The sequence below is a fragment of the Penicillium samsonianum genome, assembly GCF_028829775.1.
Source record: "Penicillium samsonianum strain IBT 33392 chromosome Unknown utg000007l_segment0_segment0, whole genome shotgun sequence".
NCBI classification, from domain to species: domain Eukaryota; kingdom Fungi; phylum Ascomycota; class Eurotiomycetes; order Eurotiales; family Aspergillaceae; genus Penicillium; species Penicillium samsonianum.
The window spans coordinates 1,090,386-1,115,306 of record NW_026643265.1 but is presented as its reverse complement, the minus strand read 5'-3'; the positions used below and the strand labels follow the sequence as shown (position 1 = coordinate 1,115,306).

Below are 24,921 nucleotides of genomic sequence, written 5' to 3'. Positions count from 1 at the left end.
GCGGATTTAACCGCGCGCTTCCAATTTTGCCACCGCCCACGAGCTCTCGAGTATCAATTGCTCCTCGTGCTCTCTCTTTCCTACTAAGCACTCTATTCGGTTCGAACCAAGATAACATCGCGATGTCTTCGCGCGACCATAACGAGGGCAGGCAAGCGCCGCCCAAACCAATCTCTCTATCTTTATCCAGTTCAAACGCTCCGAAAAAGACTGGTTTCAACATCCAATCCTCAAATCGCGGCCGTTCCACAATCTCCCCAGCAAACGGCCGGTCACTGCCTCGGCGACCTCACCAGCTTGGTTATGCCGACGACTCCGATGAAGATGAGGCCCCTCCCGTCCACGAGGAAATCGCGGGGTTCGACACTCACACGGGTGCCGTCATTGCCGCAGACGGACAGGCAGTTGCGGACGCAAATAAGCCACTAATCATCCCCGTCACAAGCAAGAACAACTGGCGCGACCGGGCAGGTGTCAATGTGAAGAAAAGCAAGAAGAACCTGCTGCCCAGTGAAGTGCAGGCTATGCAGGAAGCGCAAAAGAACGGACAAGCCCCTCCCGGAATCCCTACTGTAGAGACAGATACGCCCAGCGTGGCGTATGGGTTGAGCTTTGCACAACAGTCTGCAGATCAGGCAGATACTGGCGCAGCAGTGGACGAAGACCAGGCCATGCCTGATGCGAAACCTGTCGACACCAAGCCCCTCACCGACGACGAGATCGCTATGCAGGCGCTGATTCGGGAAACTACGGGTGACATGGAACGGAGGTCAGACCTTGTGATCGAGTCTGCCACAAAGGAGGAAGAACCAGTCCACTACAGCGAGCTCGGATCCTTCCGAACAGATGTGGCATCCCGGCCTGAGCCTGCTACTTTGGACGCCTACAATGCAATCCCCGTTGAGGAATTCGGCGCCGCGCTGCTACGAGGAATGGGCTGGAAGGATGGTCAATCTATTGGACGAGGCGACTACAGCAGTGCCACAGCTGCAGAGAAAGCGAAAAACCCTCGTGTCCCAGAACGACGACCTGGGTTCCTCGGAATTGGCGCAAAGGATTCATCTGGCGGCAAGGGAGCCGAAACCGAGCTCGGAGCTTGGGGGAAATCGGCTATGCGCAAGGCGTCGAGGAAACAGGGGGAGGAAAACGATAAGGCCGAGGGTGTGTACATGCCTATCACGATGCGGAATAAGAAAACCGGCGAGCATCTCACCGAAGAGGAGCTCGCTGTTCTACAAAAGGAGGCCAAGTCCAAGCCTCCCAAGGAAGACGACTGGCGCGAGCGACGGGATCGCAACCTGGAGAAGAGCGGTCGGGACAAGGATCGGGAATATCGCAAACGTGACTACGACGAGGAGGAGGATCGTTCTCGCCGGAAGACTGGGCCCTCGCGACGTGATCGCAGTCGGTCTAGTGGCCGCCAATCTTCTAGTCGTTCCTCTCGATATGATGATGACGATAAAAGCAGACGGGACGACCGTTCCTATCGGGATCGAGACCACGACCGGGATCGTCGCCGGGACCGTGATGACGATAAGGACGATCGAAGGAAAGATGGAGATCGAGAGCGGGACAGAGACCGCAACCACCGATCTCGAGATGATAGATACAGCAGCTCGCGGCACTCATCGCACTCGTCTCGGAGTGACCGTGACCGAGATCGTGATCGTGACTCTCGTCGGAGTCGCCGCGATGATTAGAGGCCAGATGTTTTGGCAAGGGGGATTGAAGGGCATTGAGGCCGTTGTACAGGGCAAATTGCTGCTTCTTTGGAGTTGCATATTCCCTATGTCTAGTTATTTTACCACGAGAATCAACCAAAAAGAGAGATACCCTGAACATTAAATAGATCGCTTTGGTCAAAGAACACTTTCCATGATACACTGTTCAATTCTATAAAGAGATGGCTTTTATCCTTCCCACCCATGGTACTCCAAGAACGAAAGCGCCAAATTCAATGTACAAACAGGGCAAAAGACTAAAGCCAGACTATGCTTCCAACATAATAACGTCCTTCTCATGCTCTTCCTCACTGACATCGCCCACAGTCAAATCACGCAGTCCACCAAGTCCAACACCACCATCCATCTCACCGAGAACCCACTCCACCAAGTAGCTGTCATCGACCAGCTCCTCAACCCGCTTGTAGTGTCTCTCAGTGTACGCAGCCAGTGCCTGGAGAATATCCTTCATACCAGCTGCGGCACGACCCTCCTTTCCGCGGACGGACTGGGTCGCAAGCTCCACGAAAGTGGACGCAGGGTAAGAGCGGAACAGAGCATACAGGATGCGCTGTGAGACGCGAGATGTGCGCGCATTGGTGTTCCAGTCCCGGAGACGGAGCAGGAGCGTGCGCAGATTGGCAGGGTCCAAGTTCTGCAGGACTTCGTCGATGGACGGGTTACCAGACAGACTGGCTGCAGCTTGCTCGCGGTCCTCGGCCGGGACGGTTGGGTCGTCTGCGGCGTTGATGGCGGAAGTGAAGAGCGACAGCAGTCTACCCGGGTGGTTGAGTTGCAGGGCCAGAGTGATGGCTTCGCGGTAGGCACCGGCGCGGATGTAGTTCTGCAGCTCTTGGTCCTGTTCGACGCGAGCAGAGCTGGCGTTGACAGCGGCTGTGTAGGTGGATGATGTAGTATCAGTCCAGAAGGTCACTGTTGCGTCGGCAGAACCAGAGGCGATGGCGTAGGGAGTGGTGTTGAGCTTGGAGGAGGTTGGCTTCACGTCTGCGCGTGAGCCGGATGGGGTTGGGCTGGCAAGCGCCCAGACTCGGTCGATGTGGTTGTCCAGGGTGGTTTCGAGCTCGCCTGTGTAGGGAGACCAGATCTTGACCAGGCCGTCTGCAGCGGCGGAGGCGATAAGGGGGCGGTCCTGGATGGCGTTTTTGCGTGCTGTTGCGGCCTCTTCATCATCCTCGTCATCGTCGATTTGGTTGTTCGAGACCTGGGGAGGTGGGAGCCAGAGGACTTTGAGAACACTGTTGGTATGGCCCTCGAAAGTCAAGAGACAGCTGTAGTCAGACAGACTCCACAGTTTGACGGTCTTGTCACCAGAGCCTGTGACTGCTAGGCCACGGCTCGTGCTGGTACGTGAATCTGAGTTGATAATCGGTGTGCCTTGCGGGGCGAATCGCACCGACCAAACACCTCGCTTGTGGCCACGGAGGACACCAACCGATGAGCCTTCGTCGGCGGCCCAGATCTTCACGGTGCGATCTTGTGATGCTGAGGCAAACAGTTCAGATGTAGAATCGATATCAATGGCATTAATATCCTTTTCGTGAGCCTTGCGAGTATAGATGGCCTTGGGATAGTGTGGCTTTTCTCCTGTCAGGGGGCTAACTTGCTTGTATCCCATCGCTTGATTGTGCGATCTTGCGAGCCAGTAATTAAGAATGCTGGCGGGTGATTCAAGGGGTCGTTATATGCGGCACTTCCAACAGGAGGTGGCACACGGGGAAGGGCGATTGCTCCCAACGACTCGGCGTGACCAGTGAAAATAGCAAAGCAAGTATAAGAGGATGTCTTCGGGTCAATACGCCAAAGACGGGCTGTGTTATCTTTAGCGCCAGTTGCTAGCCAGTGTCCTGACCAATCTGCATCAATGCAAATGATAATATCGTCGTGGCCTTCCAGGTGTGTGACATCAGCACCGAAGTACTCCTCTCCCTGGGTTGAGGGTCGGTCTTCCGAGGGAGCAACCGAAACTACACGGATGCTCTCGGTGTTGGTGGCCAAAGCAAGCATCGATCGATCAGGCCCAATGTAAGCCAGATCAATGATCTCGTCGTCATTGCCGGAAATGCGGCGGATAATCGCCAAAGGCTCCAAAGTTGACCCTGGCTTATAATCAGACAGCGACTCGAGCGAATGGAGGCGGAGAGTCTGATCCGCATGGACGGTGAGCACAAAAGGTAAACCAGGGGAATATTGGATAGCGACGACGCTTTCAAACTCCTCTCCAGCTTCTTGTTCCTCTGTGATCTCGCTTCCACGATTGCAGTCCCAAACTCGCAGTTTGCCATTTTCTCCACCGATAACGCACAGTCCGCTATCCGCAATGAAAGCCGCGGCTTCCACACTCTCCAAAACAGGAATGATCCTGCGGGTTTTCCAAGTACGCGCATCCCAGACGATGACAGTCTTGTCTCGGCTGGCCGAGATCAATGCGTTCTCTGACGGAGAAAAGGACAAACTGCGGACAAGTGAAACATGTGACTCGAGCGATGCAATGGGCTTTCTCTTGTGCAGATCCCATACACGCATTTTGCCATCTTCACTGCCAGATGCTAGGCGGAATCCTGCAGTGGAACCCGTACGGGCTGAGCCCTCCATATCTTCATCATCATCCTCCGTAGCCTGTTTAGACTTGTTCTTCTTGGATGACTTGGCATCACTTTCGGCAGTAGGAACCTCGAAAAAGCAAAGCGCAGAAATGACACCACCGTGACCATGGAAAGTGTGGGTGACAAAGCCACCTCTGATGTCCCAGACCTTGATTGAGCCATCGGCACCACCAGTGGCAAGTAGTGTGCCAGTAGGGTCAACAGCAATGGTCACAACGGGAGCTGTGTGAGGCTTAAGGGTTCGGAGAAGTTTTGCTTCAATGGTCTGGGAAGTCTCGTCGAAAGTTGAGAGGCCGTAGATTCGCATGGACATCGAGCGCGAGCAGACAATGGCGTGTGAGGCGGAAGGCGTGACTAGGCGAAATGTCAGTGTTTTATTCTCATTCCCAGGGCATGCAATACTCACTAGCCAAACCTGTGACAATTTCTCCATCCTGCAGCGTTCATGTGGTTAGCGCTTTGCAATTGACGAACGTTCCAAGGCGACAAAACATACCCCCTCCAGGCTAGTAAGCTGGTTACCAGTCTCCAAATCGACGATCAAGGCATCCTCGCCCACGCAGCTCAGCAAGATGCGCCCACTGGCATCAAGCGCCGTGCTACCGCCGGTGTAAATGGGGCGGAGCGTGCGGGACGCCTCGAAAGTGGTTTTGACGATAGCTTTCGACATGACTCTATAATATCTCGGCGTAAAAAAGTAGAATTTAGCACGCCATTGGCCAGTCGAAGAGCCGTAGAGATTGAACGATCGCAAAAAACGGCAGCTCGAGCGGGCAACTTTTTTTGATGTTTGCACTGTTTGCTTGATGATAAGATATGGCTTCTGCCTCAGGCCAAGTATCGCCGCATAACTAACCACATGTGTACCTTCAACCACCCGGCTTTCGTCTGATTATGCTTCATCGCTTGTTACTTTTGAAACTACGGGTTCTAGCAGGTTCTGTACTAATGGTGTACTAGGAGGCGATGTGGCTACACTATTAGCCCAGTGACCTTGCGCGATATGGGTCGACAGGCTTATTTGAACCGGCTCGCTTTGGTAAGCTTCACCTTTTTATGCGCGAACTTCCCCTCTGTTTGCAGTTGAGAAATCTTGGGTCTATGGGCTGTGACAGTATATCATACTTTATCTCGAGAAGCCTAAAGTCTTCTGAAACTGAAGCAGTCACCACCTGGCCCTGTCTCATTGTTTCTACCCTGATATACAAACCCATCCCAAACGCGTCTTGCCATACATGCTTAATTGAGCGTAGTTATAACTCGGATTGTACATCATATTGACTGATTTCAAGGGCCGGTCCCCATACGAAGCTCCCGACAATGCGGCAGTTGACCCCTCCAGTCCAGTCCGACGGATCTCCAACGTCCATGCAGACAATTATATGCAGCAATATGATACTCGAGGGCACCCTGTTAATCCCGAGTCCAGAATCCTCGGGAAAGACCTCCGAAGAGCAAAGAATGACATTCTTTCGACAATGGGAATTGTCGTCAGTGGAGAAGACCGAAACTCTAGTATCCCGAATGAACAGCAAAAGGTCAACCAGATTGCGAGTGAAAATGACTTCGGACTGGTCATAACAACTCTCGATCAACTGTTCATCTTCTTCGGTACCTGGTGGACCTCTTCAGTCACCGGTCGAGTACAGGTAAATGCACTACCGACTAGTATAGATGTTGATAGGGCTGACATTCGAGACTTGGTGTTTAGACTTACCGGCATTATGCCCATTCCGCATTAATCAGTGTCGTACAGTCTGAGAGAGATACCGCAGGGATTCTTAACTTTTATTTTTCGGGAATTCCTGCCTGGGCAATGTCCAGTGGGTTGGCGATAGCTCGTGAAACCCCGCTAAAACGGGTGTTTGTCTCTCTCCGGGACTACGCCCAGACTTTGACAGGCGACTCACTCGGTGTTCGTTCTCTTTTCGGGCTTTTATATACGGCGTGAGTATATTCTTTGTCCGTTCAAATAGACAAGACAACTAATTATGAATAAAGGGCGAGAAATTCTGTGCTCATGTTGTCTATGGAGTTCTACATGTACTCCACACTCCAATCTCTTTCCCTTGTGTCTCCATATGGCATTCCCGGCTTGCAACTTCTGCTTCCCTTCAGCAGCGAATCTTTGCTACAGCTGCCACCCTTGCCCACTGATTTCTCCCCTCACTCACTGGGGACCTCGCTCGTGGAATTGTTGATCTCCCCTGGCGCTTTAGTGTTCCTCTATGGCTACTACCTGCGACCAGAGCTTGAAGAGCGTATCTATCGGTTGATCAGACGACACCTTCCAAAGCCAGCTCTTCCTGATGAACTTTCAGTCCGCGTTGCCTTTGAAGAAAACCTGATAGAGTGGGTAGTGCCCACCCTGGGCCGCAGATCAGACGAAGAGTTACACCGCGGCAAGCTCACGCTATTCGAAGACATCAAGTTCGAACTGGCCATTTTTCGAAGATGGGTATCATCGCTTTTTGGATCGAGATCGAACCAATCCCTAGAGCAGCAAGCTCTCCAGTCCTTTAGAGACGAGAGGATTGAAAATCTACGCCATTCGATTGAGTTGTTGCAAAATGAACTTGACGGAGCCCAAGAAAACCTTGTTGCCGAAGAAGGGCCAAATGGTCCTGTGCCTAGACCGCCGGGGATCACTCCCTCAGCCCAGGTTGCCGCTCTTGCATCACGAGCACGACCGCGGCCGCAGGAAGCAAGTCGACCCACGCATTTGACTCAGGCAGAATCAGTTATTGGGTTGAATCAGGTCCTTACAAATGAAAATCGTATGTCTCAATCGCCTGGGGAAATGAGCAATGACTATTTCTCCGAGATAGCTACTGCTGGACGGACGAGTCGTATCTCGGCCACTTCAACCCCGCAGGACCAAACAGCCCCTTTGGAAAACGGTGAGGATTTTGATATAGATCGACAGAGCTCGCGATCTAATACTCTGTTTTCTCGCCCATCATCACCAGCGACATCGCCTCCTACGTCGCCTCGCGTAAGAGCATCCTTGATTCACCAAAGCCCCGACGTTATCACGATGCAACTTGAGTTGATGGGCAATCGGAACCGCCACCCGCAGCTCCACGCTTCAAATCCTACCCAGCTGAATGCACCGGCACGCAATGATGTGTCAGGACCCAATACAAATCCAGACGCCATGGACAGACGATCCATAGCCGAGTTCCTCGAGGCTCTGATCTTAAGTCAGGCCGAACGCCAGGCCCAGCAGCCCCTAGCGGCAGCAGATACGGACGGCCTCTCAAGTATCACTGCCGGGCCATCCAACACTACCCCACAAGACTTGGGTGCCCCTGAATTAGACCCTCAAATTCCAGCCCCAGAAACTCAAGCCACCGACGCTCCAACTTTAGAGTCAATCGAGGAAGCGCTAGGGCCCATCGTTCCCAACATTCTCCCAGATGGCGTGGAAGAACCAAATGACGAAGAGCCCCCCAATGAATCAAACCCTGTCGCAGATACAGACCATAATGAAGAAACCCAATCCGATACCCTCGTCCAGCCAATTCTACCCTCTTCTCTGATTCCCGGACAAATGACAAACCCATTGGCGCAAGTCCACCGGGTCACCCTTCTTTCGGCATACCCAGTGGACTCCCTCGCATCTCATCTCGCTGCTGCAATCAGCGGCATCATGCTCGCCCCGCTTGAAGCACTCTACCTTCGCTCATTGACCAGATCCTGGATTATATCACACCCTTCCTCCGTTACCCGTCTCTCAGATGTCCATCCGTTGGGTCTTTGGTTTGGCGGAAGAACTTGGCCAGACATATGGGCCTATTCCTGCCGACTCCTCCTCATGAGAGGAATGCAAGTTGCGATGAGAGCCGGGATTTGGGGGTTCCTGGTCGGCTCGACGATGAGGATAGGGAGGAACTTCTGTGGCTGGGGAACCTTGTGATGAATAAAATATATGGGTGGTTGATCTTATTCGGCAAGTGCCTTTTCATCTGAGGATTAGCGTTCACACTTCCAAGGTTGCTAAGTTATTCTGGCCTTGCCAATATCTATCATAGACCTCCAGGGCTGTTTGGTCCTAAAAAAAGCGTGGGGGTTTAACCTTGGAAGGTACGGAGTACATAGTTTAGTATGAAAATTGATTTTTATTTCCTTCCGATTCCCCCCTTCCTCCTTTACTGTATAGATTCTTTCGAATCGACTGACTACCAGTCTTACTCAGACGAATGACCAAAAAGTAAAAATAAATTGCAAGCGGCCGAACGCGCGCGAATAAATTCACTGCGGATTTGTTATTTGTGAATAATAACTTAACACAGCGCCTGTTGATTTGTTAGTGATTGGGTCGAGGATGAAACAAGGGTACTACGGGAGAAAATCTTACGTTAACCACTCGGCCACGCTTGCCTGGATGAAAAGAAAATCTCAGTTTCCCGGTCCAGCTTTTGACCAGAGTTGCATTTACACATCTAGCATATTATATTATTGCCCAGCCCTGGAGGTGTGATCCATTCATAGATATAGGCGACGACAGGTACGTTGGTAGTCGTTTCCCCTTTCATAGATCCTAGTAGTAAGACTGTAAGACATGGCAGGTGTTGTCTTTCTCCATCTTTCCTCTTCTGATGCAGCATTTGCATCTGTTTTACCGTACATATTGAAAAACAAAAACAAAAACATAATTTCGTCATTATTTGATGGTACATTGCATTGGCTCTCAAAGATACATGTAAAAACGTAGAAGACAATAGCAACTTCCAAGCCCAAGCCCACTCAGATCATGCACGTCCCTTTCCTTTGTTCCCTGGCACCTTGCGTCGCTCCCAGACCATAAGATATCCCTCACGAGTGAACAGCGTCTCGCTTTCCGCGCGCTTGACAAACAAATCCTGAATCTCAAGCCATTCTGGGCCTTGCTGCTGCTTCTCTGTAGAACCGCCTTTTTTGGCGCGAGCGTTCTCGGCCTCCATGGCTTTATCATGAAGTTGGACAAGCCATGACACCTTCTCACTGCCGCCACCTGCTCCGCTGGAGGAACCGCCGGCTCCTGACGCAGCATTGACACCCTTATCCACAGCATCATCCATTGCACCGGGCGCAGCGATAGCGGGGTCGAGGATGATGTTTGCGACAAGATCGTAGAGGATTGGCTCGCCGGGTGAGCAAATATTGGGATTTGGCTCGACATAGGGGGACATATCCAAGGAGTGCGGAGAGGGGAAGGTGACGATGGTTGGGTTTCGCTCAGAGACAAAGCGGTTCTTACTGAAGCGCTTGATATGGAAGAAAAGGTAGGGAGGAAGAGGGTGGAGGAGACGGTGTCGGACACGGTGGGCCAGTTTCTCCGACGCCGTGTAGCCGTTATATTTGTTCAAGAGGGTAGTCAAGGGAACCTGTGGGATACTCGACTCCCGATTGGCAGATTGGAAGAGGGGTGTGGGGGGTAGATCCAGTGTGAGGATGAGGAAAGGAGTAACCTGGCTGTTGATTGTGCCAGATTCAGTGAATACCAAACGGGCATTTTGCGTGTCGGAGTGAGCGGTGATAGCTTGGCTTTCGATCCGTACACGGCCCTGAAACGCTGCGTGAACAACACTTGTTGGTGTTGGTGAGGGTTTCTTGGACCCCCCTAAGGCGAGATGCAGGCAGTTTAGGAACCAAGACAAGAAGTCCACGGGATCTGCCTGGTTCGTAAGAGTGAACCGTTTCGAGGATCGTACGGCAATCTCCTGTAGTAGCTCGTGCGGAGACACATGTGACCGGAACGCCTTAGGGTTCCATAGCTTGCGCACCAGCGTGCTGAAACGAAGAATTATCTCTGGTGTGCCGGGCGTAGGGAACTCGTGGAGGAGGAAGAAATTGCGAATTGGCAAAACATGTGCCAGTAGTTGAGCTACTACATTGACGTAGTCGTTTGCCTTGATGTTGTTCATGCCGACAAACCCTGGAAAGGAAAACAATTAGCTAAAAAAAGCCTTTCGATCTTATCATGTTACAAGCTCTTACCTGGTCTGTACCTCGACCCAGAAAGGTCCCAGGCATCATGCACTTCCCTATCGAGCTTGACCACTTGGTTTTTTGTGTAGTGTGGATCAACCACATACTTGATATCCTCCAAACTCTTGTTATTGACTTCATATCCTTCAGGCAAGACATATACCTTCTTCGTGCCAATGTTGATGAAGACGTGGTGCCCAACTTCAAGGGCGTGAAAATATGCATGCGATTTCGGACCACGGCCCTGGAAGTATTTACCGCAGACGAGGCATGCGTACACATTGATGTTCGACAGACTGATGGAGCACAGCTTCTCGAAATCGAAATCTAGGATTTCGCGGTTGATCGTGTCGAGGTACAGGTCGCCGTAGCCTTCCATGGGAGCGATTTGCCGCTTCGGAGCGCTGAGTGCAGGTGCATCTTCGTCAATATACGAGAGTCCAGAGGGATCTTGTTCGCCCTCCTCTAGCTCCTCTCCTTCCAATTCAGCTGCTCCTAGGACATCCACATCATCGCGATCATCCTGTCCCAACTCTGCGGCGCTCGTTCGGTATGCGGGCAATGCGCCGTCGCGAGAATCGCGATCATTGTCGTCCTCAACGCGCGCCTTTTTCGATACAGGTGAGCTAGAGAAGTTTTCCTCCAAGGGAAGCTCTGCGTGTCTTTTCGACATTGTGAGATGGATTGCATCGAAAAGTTGGTGATCCCGGAGTTCTTGACTTTCTGAGAGCTCGGGATGCGACTCAGTTGCAAACAAGTCAAACGCCCACGGTCAGGCCAATGCCAAGCGGTGTACGTTCTATATACAAAGTGCTGTTCATTTCGAGCGGTGAGCTTATAGGGCTGTATTTGCCTATTATTTATTCAAGACTATCTAGGAATCTACTCCTTACTTGACTTCCAAGGTTGCTACAGCCTAAATCATGCCGACCGTTCGACTATCTCGGAATCAAAGAAAAACGTCATAAGATGTGATACAACAAACGCCGTGGTATGTTGACCTTCAAGCACTGTGGACCACCTTATCGTTATCCACGGGGATTTCTTGCACGCCATCCTTTGTCACGACCTTCACTAGCATCTGTGGAAAATTGTGTCAGCATAACGGCATCTGAAGACGGCTTCCTAAAGAACTTACCCCTTTGTAGTCAATGGGTAGTCTGCGCTTCAGCTCGTCTGTGCACAGGGTGAGGAGCGCAAGGCCCTCCTCGAGAGAGCAGTCGGGATGGTGGTGTTTGTCAAGGATAGAGAGGCAGTAGTATCTAGCAGAGTCAGCATCAGTTATCTCTCGCCTGGAATTTCGTATCGTCCGTCATGACGGGCCATGAAACATACTGAGCATAGCCATGAGCAGCATATGGTAGGGGCGCCAGCGACGCTAGATAATCAACCCAATACAGGTGAGGCTTCTCAGAGACCGGATCTATACCACCTAGCAGCAGGTTTACTGTGTAGGGACTCCGTGACCGCAAGCTGCGCGCCAATTCTCCCCGAACGAAATTGGCAACGGCGGAGGGGCTGAGCTCGGTGTCGTTACGCATGCTGTAGAGTGCAGCGTTGGCTTGGATGTATTCGGCAAATTGAACTAACATAGGTATCTCATTAGCATCTTGTTTGTCGCATTGGAGGAGCTACATACCGGTATCTCCAGACTCGCCAGAGAAGGCCATCAATGTGTGCTTGTTCAACTGTCGTGTCTTATCATCTTCAGCCTTGAGAACTGTCGGGCCTCTCATTGCGGCCTTGGATGCAGCAAGAATGACGAAGTCCTTGCCGGCGATACCCAAAAGAACCTCCCTAGCAAACTGTTAGTGACCATCTGTATCGACGAGAGTACCATGGACTTACATGTTTGCGGTATGAGAGATAAATAAAAAAATAACAAGCAAGTAGATGACCAGAGAAGACGAAGGGGAGTAGTGGTCAAGTGAGGAGGACCGCGCGGTGAGCTTGACGCCTGGAGCTCCCGTGAGGTCAGCTACCTGCTGAGTCAGCCGCCGCTTAGCGCTTTTTTTTCTGCCAAAAAAAAGTTGAAGTTTTGATCTCCGCAGTCCGAGTCTTTCGAGAACGCCATACATTCGATTTCTTTATACAGAGATCAAGAACCGACAGGCTTGACAAAACGTCGCCATGTCGTCCTTTTTCACTGTACCCAATTCCCAACGCAAGAGGAAGAGAGACGACCGCGCCGGAGCCCCAGGATCGAAAAAGCGAGGCGTAGATGCCAAAACCGACGGTCGACGCACCAAAGAAAGAGAAGAATCGATCTCAGGCAGTGACTTGGATGAAGATGCCGCAATAGATACGGCAGAGTCAGGCGACGAAAATGGATCGGACTCCGAAGATGGCGAAACCGCGGCGGATCGAAGATTGAAACTCGCTGAACGCTACCTGGGTAACATTCAAGAAGAGGTCGACGAAGCCGGTTTTGATGCTGCAGATATCGACCGAGACTTGATTGCGGAGCGATTGAAGAAGGATGTCGATGAATTCAAAGGACGGACGTTCCGTCAAATCGCTGCGAAACTATCCGTTCCCACGGCGCCCTATTCCTTTTTCCGCTCAGATACCCAGTCAAACACTGCCATTGCAGTCCACCCGCCATTTGTCTACATTGTTTCCAAGGATAAAACTTTGACCAAGTGGGAATTGGCTACACCCAGTGTACCAGGCTCTACAGAATTGAACGGCGATAATGATACTTCCAAGCGGGCTCCGCGTCCCCAGCGCAAGAAGCCCAAGCGTGTGAAGTACGCTCGTGGTATGCGCAAAGTTGGCGAATCAGGCGAGGATCAAGGTCATACAGGAAGCATCATATCTGTTGCTGTCTCGCCTTCTGGAAAATTCGTGGCCACCGGTGGAACGGACAATAAGCTTATCATCTGGGACGCAGAGACTTTGACGCCAAGCAAGACCTTCTTGCACCACAGAGACTCGGTTTGCAGCTTGTCTTTTGCACGCCATATCTCAGCGATGAGTTCCGGAGAGCAGCTGTTCTCCGGCTCGTACGACCGTACAATTAAGACATGGTCCATCAGTGGAGCGGGCCACGCTTATGTCGAAACACTCTTCGGTCATCAGGATCATGTCACCGGCGTTGCTGCCATGACCATTGACGAATGTGTCAGTGTTGGTGCTCGGGATCGCACCGCCCGCATGTGGAAGGTTGTCGAGGAAACACAGCTCGTGTTCCGTGGCGGTGCCTCCAGAAATGCCCCTTACCACGAGAGCAACATCGACTGCATTGCCCCTCTTCCCCCCACCCACTTCGTCACTGGCTCAGATTCCGGCTCCCTCTGCCTTTGGTCGGTTCACAAGAAGAAGCCCCTCTACACCGTCCGTCTTGCTCATGGCTTGGACCCTATCCCTCCTCTGGATGTGTTATCTCCCGAGGCAGACGAGGCGACAGCCGCCCACAACACGCGCCACATGCGGCCCATGCCTCGCTGGATCACCGCACTCGCTACTCTACCGGGTACCGACGTTGTCCTCAGTGGCAGCTGGGACGGTTTCATCCGCGCATGGCGCGTCTCAGAAGATAAAAAGACACTTATCGCTCTGGGTCCCATCGGTGCAGGCTTACCTAGTACTGTGACGGCACCAGACACGCCCTCGCAGCAACTCAAACAGACTCTTGCTCTTGATGCCACCCCTGCAGCTGAACAAAAAGAGCCAGAGCCTTTGATTAAGGGTGTGATCAATGACATCGCGGTCTTCGAACGACGCCCTGAATCTGATATGCCTGGCGCTGAATCAAAAAAGTCTGATACCGAGCATGAACCTCGTGGTTTGTCCATCATCGCCGCTGTCGGCAAGGAGCACCGATTGGCTCGCTGGAAGTGCTTCACCAACAATTTCCATGAGGGCGCTACTTCGGGAGGCCGCAATGGTGCTGTTGTCTTCGAAGTTCCGTTTGCTACTAATGACACTGTGAAGGCTGATGTATAAATTTTGTTCATAATCTTCTTGTCTCGATCTTGGTCATTGACCGAGTAAAATGGGGAGCGTTGCTCGGGGTCAGGTGTATTTGGAGTCACATCTGTGTATTTTACCATTTTTGCATATTTACCGGATTTCTTCGGTGCATTGAAGTATTCAATCATATCCCTATTTCAAGCAGCATTGTCCCATCCGACAGTACCAGATTCACCGCTTTCTGCCCTTTTAGTATGTATCCATGGTTTGTCTAATAGATTACATAGTAATTTGACGGAGGTCAAGAATACTTCAAGCGCCATGGTTGAACCGCCGTTTCTCGTATCGGTAGTTGCTTGCCTACATTTGACTTGCCTTGATACTTATATCAAGTGAAGTGATAGCCAGGGGTAGATATCCATACATGTTCAGCAAGTGATCTCTCTGCATTGATCTTCAAAAGCTTTCTTACCAGTAGTAGATTAGTACTGGAAGAAGGCAAGCAAATCCTAATTATAGATGTCTTGAAGCCTATTACTCAAGGGCCGTACGTAGGCTTCATTTCTTTGGTATAAGTGACTTGAATGAGACTGTGTTTTGTATAGACTTCAAATGAAATTTAGGCCATATTGCGAGTCCTAAAGACAGGATCCACGAAATTTGACTCAATCTAGCAAACTTTCTTGCTCCACTTGCGCCCAACAGCGTCGACTTTTATAAACAGATGTCAGTGAGACAGTTCCACCTAGGCGTTATTGTGGATTCGTGACCATCATCGTCTATGGTGTACGGTGACGAGTCCGTGACATTCACACAAGAATACTTGTTATCACCACTGTAACCAGTCACCTCACCGGAGTCCGTCTGCTCAAACGTAGAGGTCTGGCCGCAGAATGTGGTCTCGCTATTTTCAGTCGTGAGAGTCTTGTCATATGTTAGAGTGTCGTTGACGACGACAGGATTATCCAGGCCGTCAGAGACGATGGCCATGAATAGATACTCGTAGTTCGAATATGCTCGAGCATCCGTCACAATCTGGAATCCAGTGGGTGTAGAGGTCGCACTTGCTGAGGTTGAGGTGGCGGTGATAGTGTACCCAGACCAGCGTGTAGCGTCCCAAACACTTCGCTGGCTGAGAATGCTACTCGAGATGGAAGACAGGACGGATGCCGCAATTGTTGTCTCCGAGTCCATGAAGCTGATTGTACCGGTAGAGTAAGTTCCTGTCGTACTGATTGTGGTTGTTGTGGTAGATGCAGTAACTGAGCATCCCTCAGTAGTGGCACATTCAGTCTAGTGAGTGAGGCGTTAGCATATATTGAAGGAACATTCAATTGGTCATTATCACCCACTGTGGTTGTAGTTGACGAAGAGGCCATTCCGGAGGAAGAGAAACTTTTGACGAATGCGGTACAGACATCGGCCGTCTTCATCTCGTCGCACTCTTCGCCGTCCCCGGACTCAATTCCGATGGAGCCGGTACTGCCACCACCACCTCCACCACCTGAGACAACGCAGTCACCTGAACACACAGAAAGTTAGCATAAGTTTGCTCTTGGAAAGACTCATAGATGGAAGTCAAGACTCACCAGTACCACAGCCAGGTCCGCAGTAATCCAGACCACACCCACCTCCACACCATGAAAAACCACAGCCTCCGTCACAGCCGAATATACCACATTTCCCATCGCAACCAAAAAGCGAGCAATCCAGGGTACCACATCCAACGCAGTCACCGTCACTAGACGTGGAGCCTTTAGGCTTTCCCGTCTCGACATTGATAGAAGGAATAGACTTGGTTGGAGGAATCGTGGTATGTGTTGCCTCTGGCTGAATGACAACAGAGTGTGATGTGGAGTAGAAGACAGGGGTGGGACTGCTTCCAGTTGAAGTAGATCCTCCAGATCCCCCAGAAGAGGAAGACGAAGACGAGTGACCAATGCAGTAGTAGTAGTCGATCCAAACACCACTAGCACAATCGGTTCCGACATCCGGATTCCAAGCTTCAAAGTCCGAAGCATCAATATCGTTATCATTCTCAACACTCCAGCAAGAGTCACCACTTTGGATCTTGTAGAACTTTGTGCAGCCACTGGCCATATTTGCTGCAATGGGGGATGGGGTTGTCACCGTAGTCGAAGTCGAAGTCGAGGTGGCAGCAGTAGTGGCAGGGCTGGTAATGGTTGCCGTAGAACCGGAACCACCATTGGCACCCAGGGAAGACATCTGGCTCTCTGCAATGCTGGTATAGTTAGAGGTAGCAACAGGGAACGGAGCTACGCTTCCTGGGAATGTAAGCACCATAGACGGCGGCGCTACGCTCTGGACGGGCACCAAGGCACCAGCTGTGTTATTAGAAGCAATGGTCACCGGCCAGAAAGGAATTTCTGAGACCTCAAACGCAGGAATCGATATGGTCGTTGTCGATGTAGAAATACCGCCATTTGTGCTGACAAGGACCGAAGTAGTCATTGCTGGCCAGCTGACAGTGGCTGGTTCGGCCAGCTGGAAGGGCGGGAGAATGAAAGTGCAGGGAGCCTCGCAGGATATCTCGGGCGATTCATCTTCCCAAATGTCGGGCGAGACATAAAGCTTTCCACTTCCTCCCGCGGGAAACAGGTTAGTGGAGTTCGAGATACTTTCTGTAAAACATTAGTGACGGTTGCATCAGGAAGCAAATCGCTTATGATCATACCAGCAAGATCACCCTTTCCATCCTCATCAACAGCCCAGGCTGCAACACTATCATCAATTAATCAAGATTAGCGACAATATCATATGCGAATACTTCATTTTCAAGAAAGCAGCATACCCGCCCATGCACTCCGAGTTGGCAAAGTCCAATTTCATTTGAAGGGTTTCGGCATCATCATAGGCAACCCATTGGTCGTCATCAAAGACAGCAATCTTGACAGCTGCCTCGGAGTCCAGCCAGACAGTTGGGTTTCTCGATGGATCGTCTATGATATCCATGATTTCGTCGTATGAAAGCAGACCCTCAGCCTGAGAGCAAGGACCAGGATTGCCTTTTCGAAGATTAGCATTTTCAGGACGAAGGGATTTTGCAATTTTTGAGCCCAAGTTTACCTCCTGTCGTGAATGCGCATCCGGGCTCTGTACACGATGAGTCCTCAAGGGTATAGCCTGATCGTGTTAAAATGGTTATCAAATGATAGACAACAAGAAAACATACTGCGTCCATAGAGACCAAGGCCAAGGTTCACTTTACTAGCCTCAATATTGTTATGCCACAAAAGCTTGAGACCAGACTCAATCATGGTCATGTTGGTGCTGGCATACACTCTACTGCCAATGGAGGAAATCGTAGCATCCCATGTACCATAGATGTCGTAGGCCATGAAATTGAACTGGGACCCATTAGAATCGAGCAGAGCACTCAAGAGAAAGGTTCATGATAAACAAAGACATACCCAGTCGACATATTTGACAAGATTGACGATGTCAAAGTATTGGAGATACCAATAAGAGCTGGGGAGGGTGATCGACAGGCCATAATCATCTCCTAGTGACGATCGCACGTTCTTGAGGAATGACACAAAATTGTCGAAATCAGCATCAGTACCATATCGATCCGCTGCGCCAGGATATTCCCTTTGGTCGAGTCAATAACATGCATCCCCAACCAAAGAGTCCATTACGCACCAGTCAATGTCAACACCATCAAATCCGTACTCCTTCAAGAAGGATGTCAGAGAGCTCAGGAATTTAGTTTGGGCCGATGTCGATGCAGCAAGCTTGGAGAAGACGTTAGAGTACTCTCCTGGATCGTTCATAGCCCATCCACCGATGGAGATCCAGGTTTCGACATCGTAATCTTTCAGGGCAGTGAATCGAGCGTAGAGATCCGTTTGATTCGACTCCATGGGAGTGATCTCATAGGTGTCAGGTTCAATGTACAGGAAGGAGAAGATCAAGTGTGTGTAGCCCCCGACAGGAATCTAGAAGTAGGTTAACAAATGTCCATGTGAGATCTAATGAAGGACAGCCTCCGCAGTAGGTCATACTTCTTCCGGTGTCATGGCTTGAGCGACGATTAGTATAAATTGTTCCAAAGATCAGGTGAGGACTCACTATTGCAGGAATGATCAAGATTGAAAGCTTCATAGTAGCCGATTCGCCGCGTGGATGTAGTGTTAAAGCATGATGGCGCGTCCCAAGTGGCAGTGCCACAGAAATCAGAGGAGGTTCCACCTATAATTCAGAAGTCAGTAATGAATCACTTTTGGATAGAATCACCGGGATTTCCTCACAGTAGCCAAATTGACTGCAGCAGACATTCAGTGGACAGGACTGCGAAATTGAGTAATTGGAGGCTGGTTGATTGGTCTGGTAAGCTACTGGCCACAATGAATTGCTGGGTTTTGGGAATAATAATTACCCCAAGTTTCTCCCCAACCTGGATAACCACCAGGATTACACTCGGCCAGATGTGTGCATGTGTTATTCAAGCTGCCAGCTTGAATGCAAGTACTTCCACAGTAATCCGGACCGTATCCGCAAACCTGGGAGACACTTGAGCAACATCCTTCTTTGCAGGGTTCATCTTTAGAGCAGGGGACATCGTCTGCCTGAACTCTTGAAAGGACAGACAAGAACTGCAGAGCAGCCGTCAACTTAAGAAGGCTCCGCATTGCGAAAATATCGACAGATGATCTCGCAAAGCTTTCTAGGGAGAGGAAGCATTTGTACCTTTTGAACAGTGGCGAAGTAGAAGAGTCCCTTCCAACAAAATAGGGCGATCCGTGCTTCCATAGGTCCACATAAACTTGTTCAATCGCTTAATGCGGCCCCATCTCCGGGATAATACCTCTGTGGATCGCGCTAATATGAGTCGGCTAAGCTTAGTCTACCAATGTCAGAGAATCTCACGAGGATTTTGACATTTTGAAAGTTTCAGAAGATAAATCTCAGAATAAGGTCTCTAGCGGTAATCTCGCTTGTAGAAAAAGTAGTTATCAATTAGTAAAACCAACGCTATCTCACAACTATCTGTGAAGAAGTTGACTGTCTATATTCAAGCAATTTCGTGTTTACTGCGAGTGAATATCCAAAGTTGAATATCTTTTTTCCCCCCAGTTATCCATGCCTTCTAGCACGGGGAAGGACTTTGCGTCTGCGTTCGATTTCTTTTTCAATGTTTGGGATAGAGAAGTACCAGTTAATAGTTAATTGATTGGAAAACATGTATGTTTAGTTGAGTACGATCGATCACTCATGGCCCCCAAACGATAAAATTCTTCTCGGGTTTGCCCCTGACACTAATATGTAGTACGTTTAACGTACTACAACATACGCTAGTAACATGCATCACACCCCTCCTTAGTGTGATTCCCTTATCATCGCAGAGTCCATAGTTAGTAGCACAAACTCGTAACCCCCAAATAGTAGACCAACAACAATTCAAGTTTCCGAGGTGTGAAACCAAATTGAGCTCCGCTCTCAATTATTTCACATCGCATGGTTTAAGTCAGGTACAGAGCTTTAGGACATGTTTGCATACTAATCGAGAATTATTTTGGGTTCGAACGTGTGCATCTGTGCGTTCAGGAACAAGCGTTTTACAACCTGGTTGGCTCCACTTGTTAGGAACAATCAAGCCTCGATTCAAGCCTACCGATGCCGAGTCTCCACATCGCTCTGCGTATGTGGACACTAGCTCAGAGACTAACCTATCTACAATTTCCGTAAACTTTGGTCAACGATCTAGCGCTGACGCTTTGCATTAGTGTTGGATACGAAACGGCACTAAAATAGCTTCATTTCAGCCCGGCCCCAATTTGTTTCTGAGAAGATAGAGGATTAGCCGAGAATTCGTAACAAATTAACCTGATTGAATCAACTTCAGCTATTCCTTAGTGGCTGCAGGGTTTTCATTCTGGACCACAGGGTCCCAGTGGTGTCCAAGTGCGGAACAGAGAGCGATGAAGGGTCTAGGTAGTGTGGTTGTGGAACCATAGCATCCGTATTCCGTATTATAAGCCCAAATCCATATACTTGCTGAAAAGTTTCCATTTTCTATTCACCAAGTCCTGTCTGAGGACATACTCTTGACGATCTGTTTGCTTACTGCTGCATAAGCAATGCGTCTCACTTGTTTTTTGCGAGCCTTTGGGGCAGCGGCAGCTTTTGTCAACATTGGACTAGTAGCTGCCGCTCCTCAAGGACATTCCCATGACCCCTTCCACAGCCATGGCGGCCTCAGCAAAAGAGCAAAGGCATATTTCTGCGACAATAGCGCACAGTCAACTATTCGCGGTACCTTTGAGGAAATGAAAAACATGGTATCATTCTACCCCTTCGAAAAACATGGTGATTCAGCGTATTGATCTTCATGAATTAGTTGACGACTACCATCTCTCGAACAAGCCTTCTCGTAACTTTCCTTCACGATCCGCCAAACCACATTGGCAGCTACGGACAGCTGTTACAATCTACGTTTTACACCTTTGAATCGATATTTGGCAAGCTTGAATATGGAACCGGAAGCGATAAAAATGCCGAGAGCATTGCTAGGGCAAACACAATCTTGAGTACGTCCTTCTAAAAAGTGAGCCAAAAAAGAAATGGAAATGACTAAAGGAATTCAGGTCTTGCGGAAACGATCAGAAGTAAACTTCAAAACATCGATTCGCTCCCAGACCTGGAGATCTACTGCAGTGATGCTTGGCTCGTCAGGGGTGACCCTGAAGGTGACATCGACAGTGAGTCAACTCCCCCGCCAACGTCAATACCAGATTAACAGTAAATTTTACGCTCAAGTGACGAACTCCTACCTTTACTGGGACGACCGGAGTACAAAGACAATGCCTTATGCACAGAATTTTGCGGCTGTGGATGGAGCCTGCAGAGACCTAGACGCTACGCATTATGCATGGGTGAACCCTTCTATGTCCTCGAGCCAAACGACAGACGGGCAGACCACTGTTTTGACTATGTGCCAAGATGATGTCGCTAAATGGGTGACAAGATTTCAAGGTGGCACGGAAACTATGACATCCTGGGCTCAAAAGGTGTGGACGGATGTACAAAAAACAGATCTCGGTTTTTTCCAAATCTACACAATGTCCACAGCTTTGATGCACGAGTTCACCCATGCCCCAGCTATTGTGGGCTCTGACTACTTACGTACGTGCGCACATTATCGAGTGAGCGGCATGTATCCAGAAGCTAACTCAAGAGTACAGTTGATCAACCTTGTGTCCTGGGTGGGAGATCAGTGAAAGCCTACGGTTGGCAATGTATCGTTCAACTCGCGACAAACACGCCCGATCTTGCGATCAAGAATGCCGGTATGAAATATCTCCAATGGATTAAACTGGTTGAGCAAGGAAATGTGTGCTAATATAACACTGTCTATCCTGGCAGATTCATTTTCCTTCTATGTCACCGGTAAGTTGCTTTAGGGCGTCTGGGTTCCATGAGAATTGCACTAATGAACAAAACAGCTATGTTTCTTTCACTGAGCGATTGGTCACTTGGTTACCCGCGGGCGATTCCAGCTGACACTTCTAACCCTACGGATGACGGTCTTGCGGCCATGATGTCGCATCTCACAGTCTGATCATATCTCGGCTTGTTTGAACTCTCAGCACAACAAGGCTGGCTATAGGTCATTGCAAATATGCTGGAGACCATGACCAGGGCGACCCACCCCCTGCGTTCAAACCGAGCTTCCATGCTAGACTCACATGGCTGTTCGAACTAAAGTCTAGCTCGCTTCTTAAACCTCGAGGTAGTCAGTCAGGTGTTAGCTTTCGCTCTTTTTCTTTTGAATACATTCTGCAGAGGTTCATTAAATCGAAGTTCATTGAAAATGAGTTCTAAAAAAGCGCATCCTAATTTTTGGGCCATCAGTAAGTTGCGACCGCTCGACTAGCTGCGGTCTTGCGGAGATCATAACAAAGTGGCCCCACCTTGTTTTTGATTGGGGACATATATCGACCCATATGTCACGAGTGGGAAGGAATTTCCATATGAGTGAGCGATATATCAAGCATAGTGCTTCGCTTGCAGCGACCCACTTGGTAATAGCGTCCCCCACCGGCTAGATTGTTAGATCGTCAAATTGCTTTTCCAGGCTAGTACACTGTAGACCCGTGAAACACACATGGCAAAGTTAATTCCGATGACTGATTTCTAGCTGTAATTATCAAGATCAGCCAATCATGCCTACGTACAATGAGTCGTCGTTACTGTCATCTATTTCTCTTACATAGTTAGCGTGCTTTAAGTCCAGGGTCAACTCTCATTTTGTGTTGTCGAATCCACATACGAAATTTTCATTTTAGCTAGCCAAAGTGAAATAAGACGAGCGAAACCTCTAGTGCGGTGCTAGTGATCACTTGACCCCTATCATTTACCAGTTTGTACTCCACGACTCACCGCCAACTTCACCTGAGTCCGAACCTGAGGACAGGCGCAGCTGGGAACTCCCGGGCTTCCTCTTTATCGCGAAACATTTACAGGCCGAGGTCACAATGACTGAGATTCATGCCGAGTACGTGCAAGTCATACCTCGTTTTCATGACCTGCCGTACTATTCAGACAAACTCAACCAACTTCCCGATGATCCGGTCCTTGGGATTCTTCAATTTACTTTCAATCCTGAGGTCGACGTCTCCGATGCATCACAGCGCGCATCAATACTCTGGCAGAAGTCTTTACGCTTTGTTTCGACTATCCCTGGTTTTCAAAGACTCCATTGGTCATCAGTGAACGATGTCTCGCCGTGTCAGCAGATTATCGTACTGATCCAGTGGGAAAATGTGCTTGGCTGGAAGCTATTCCAATCTTCTCTTGGCTTCAGCATGATGCTGGGATATATCTCCCAAGCCTCCAACCGTTGCGTTCAAATTGATTTGCCCCTCGACATCCCTGACTCATGTCACCTCGAGCTGGTCTCCTTTCAGTTTCCAGCAGCTCTATCTGCTTCTCAGCTGGACGAGAAAGCTGGCTTCAAAGCCAAATGGGGAAACGCATTTTCCAAACCTGTTAATGGAACTATTCCCAGCTCCGAATTAGCTCACGCCTGTGGGCAATGGCTACAAAGAGACAAAGAATCGGAGGACCAGTTTTTCATTGGCCTGCTCTTTTGGGACTCGACTCCACAATTTGACGGTCATTTGCAGCTTCGAGGGGGAGGCAGTCAAAATCTCACAAAACATATAGCAGAGCTCATCGAAGATGCGATGCATGTGGTCTCGGCTTGCACAGGCCAGCTCAATCATGTATCGGGTGATCCTCTTCCAGACTTCACGCAGTGTCAAATCAAGCATCAGGCTTTCCACGCAGATGTAAAGCCAATATACAGCGCCAAAGAAGATCAAAATGAGTCCGGTAAAGATAAGTATCATGTGGAAAGTATGTCTCAGGCGCGAAGAAAGCCCCGGGAACGCATAGCCGCTGGGCCCGCCGGTGCGTGGTATATGATGGCACACATCTCTCAGCATCATCTACCCCGTCAAATGAACAGCTCAGAGGTGGATGTCGTTCAAATGATTTCTTTCCGTGCTCAGCGTGGAAACACACAGGTACAAACTCAACTTGAAGCACTTCGTGTCAAATTATGGAAACTAGGGGATTGCAGCCCACTCGCTTGGGGTAGAGAAAAAGAAAATGGAAGGGACAGCGACAAATTCCTACTTTTCCTTGGTATGTTTACCTTCCCTGACAAGGCAAAAATGAATTATTAGCGGAGCTGACTCTGCTTCTTTGAAGAACTCACGAATACCAAATTATCTAGGCAAGAATGCGAAGCTCGAATGCAAGAATATCTTCATGATTTCTCGGTTGGATGTGGAAATTCTATCCAGGAGCTATCCTATAGAAGAACAGCAGGCCCACAGAGCCTGGGCAGTATTTCCAATGCGGACATAACCAATTTCCATGTCTCAGTGAATAAGAATGACCAACGTTCATTTGAATATGCCATGAACAATTACAGGCAGTATGTGCTGCATCCTTTCAACGACACCTGTTGACTCTGTTTTACCCAGTCTCTTTATGATGCTGCTTTACTAACACTATCAATATCATAGGACTTTGATCCAGCAAGTCATTCAACGTGGCCAATTTTCTTCATGGTCCGCTTTCATTACCAATTGCGGTGCATGGGCTCCGGATCAACATTGCGCGCACAGAGACAAGGAACCCGGAAAGAAAGAGTTTGTCTCAGTGTTTCGTTGCGAGATGGAAGGGGCAAGAGAAGAGTGGTACAGTGATTTCGCTGAACGATCTCGAACTCAGTATGATCTCCTGGGTCATATCACTGACTGGCTGCGGACGTTGTCGACGAGTATTGAGAACCACTATGTCGTCTTCGAAAAGCCAGACCCTTGGATGATCACCGATATAGCGGAAAAGAAGGAGCGTGAGAAGCCAATCATTCCACCGTCGATTTTCGATGTCCCCTGGGCTACTCAAAGAATCCCCTCGCCAGATTTTCAACCTTTTTAGACGCCGAGAGGCGTTTCTTTTGAAATTCCTTGTATTTAGTTTAAGCCCTTTCCCTCGCATCAATTCATTTCAATCACCGGCTCAACACTAGCATACTACGAAAAAAGAGCTTTCTTCGTTTGCTGGGAGTCTACATATAATATAGTGACGAAACTCAGCCACTCGCGACAAAGACTATTCTCTAGGACCTAGATCACCTATCCACATCGAAT

The 24,921-nt window shown here is 49.6% G+C and overlaps 9 protein-coding genes across 9 annotated transcripts; 5 read left to right on the top strand and 4 right to left on the bottom strand.

Annotated features, from left to right (window-relative positions):
- Positions 1-122: 122 nt before the first annotated feature.
- On the top strand, positions 123-1,700 carry spp2 (spliceosome ATPase-activating subunit SPP2; the record flags this gene model as incomplete). The annotated part of the gene is made up of 1 exon (XM_057283969.1): positions 123-1,700. The coding sequence occupies one exon, from the start codon at positions 123-125 to the stop codon at positions 1,698-1,700; it is 1,578 nt and encodes a 525-aa protein (XP_057130235.1).
- Positions 1,701-1,989: 289 nt separating this feature from the next.
- N7471_011249 (U3 snoRNA-associated protein UTP13) lies at positions 1,990-5,015 on the bottom strand (the record flags this gene model as incomplete). The annotated part of the gene is made up of 4 exons (XM_057283968.1): positions 1,990-3,359; positions 3,434-4,699; positions 4,752-4,779; positions 4,842-5,015. 4 exons carry the CDS (start codon positions 5,013-5,015, stop codon positions 1,990-1,992), a joined length of 2,838 nt encoding a protein of 945 aa, XP_057130234.1.
- A 217-nt stretch (positions 5,016-5,232) lies between these two features.
- N7471_011248 (uncharacterized protein) lies at positions 5,233-8,480 on the top strand. The gene is made up of 4 exons (XM_057283967.1): positions 5,233-5,384; positions 5,638-5,994; positions 6,057-6,292; positions 6,347-8,480. Exons 1-4 carry the CDS (start codon positions 5,349-5,351, stop codon positions 8,262-8,264), a joined length of 2,547 nt encoding a protein of 848 aa, XP_057130233.1. The 5' UTR covers positions 5,233-5,348; the 3' UTR covers positions 8,265-8,480.
- A 619-nt stretch (positions 8,481-9,099) lies between these two features.
- Positions 9,100-10,991, bottom strand: N7471_011247 (ubiquitin carboxyl-terminal hydrolase family protein; the record flags this gene model as incomplete). The annotated part of the gene is made up of 2 exons (XM_057283966.1): positions 9,100-10,265; positions 10,328-10,991. 2 exons carry the CDS (start codon positions 10,989-10,991, stop codon positions 9,100-9,102), a joined length of 1,830 nt encoding a protein of 609 aa, XP_057130232.1.
- Positions 10,992-11,321: 330 nt separating this feature from the next.
- On the bottom strand, positions 11,322-12,396 carry pre1 (proteasome core particle subunit beta 4; the record flags this gene model as incomplete). Its single annotated transcript, XM_057283965.1, has 5 exons — positions 11,322-11,399; positions 11,457-11,580; positions 11,654-11,903; positions 11,958-12,115; positions 12,167-12,396. 5 exons carry the CDS (start codon positions 12,394-12,396, stop codon positions 11,322-11,324), a joined length of 840 nt encoding a protein of 279 aa, XP_057130231.1.
- A 52-nt stretch (positions 12,397-12,448) lies between these two features.
- Positions 12,449-14,266, top strand: N7471_011245 (ribosomal RNA-processing protein RRP9; the record flags this gene model as incomplete). Its single annotated transcript, XM_057283964.1, has 1 exon — positions 12,449-14,266. One exon carries the CDS (start codon positions 12,449-12,451, stop codon positions 14,264-14,266), a length of 1,818 nt encoding a protein of 605 aa, XP_057130230.1.
- A 681-nt stretch (positions 14,267-14,947) lies between these two features.
- On the bottom strand, positions 14,948-18,885 carry N7471_011244 (uncharacterized protein; the record flags this gene model as incomplete). The annotated part of the gene is made up of 12 exons (XM_057283963.1): positions 14,948-15,526; positions 15,586-15,755; positions 15,823-16,875; positions 16,929-16,975; positions 17,046-17,259; positions 17,321-17,377; positions 17,427-17,601; positions 17,665-17,845; positions 17,897-18,192; positions 18,259-18,275; positions 18,326-18,445; positions 18,633-18,885. The coding sequence occupies 12 exons, from the start codon at positions 18,883-18,885 to the stop codon at positions 14,948-14,950; spliced, it is 3,162 nt and encodes a 1,053-aa protein (XP_057130229.1).
- A 2,430-nt stretch (positions 18,886-21,315) lies between these two features.
- Positions 21,316-21,815, top strand: N7471_011243 (uncharacterized protein; the record flags this gene model as incomplete). The annotated part of the gene is made up of 4 exons (XM_057283962.1): positions 21,316-21,379; positions 21,439-21,543; positions 21,620-21,643; positions 21,700-21,815. 4 exons carry the CDS (start codon positions 21,316-21,318, stop codon positions 21,813-21,815), a joined length of 309 nt encoding a protein of 102 aa, XP_057130228.1.
- A 916-nt stretch (positions 21,816-22,731) lies between these two features.
- Positions 22,732-24,709, top strand: N7471_011242 (uncharacterized protein; the record flags this gene model as incomplete). Its single annotated transcript, XM_057283961.1, has 3 exons — positions 22,732-23,905; positions 23,972-24,200; positions 24,292-24,709. 3 exons carry the CDS (start codon positions 22,732-22,734, stop codon positions 24,707-24,709), a joined length of 1,821 nt encoding a protein of 606 aa, XP_057130227.1.
- Positions 24,710-24,921: the final 212 nt, after the last annotated feature.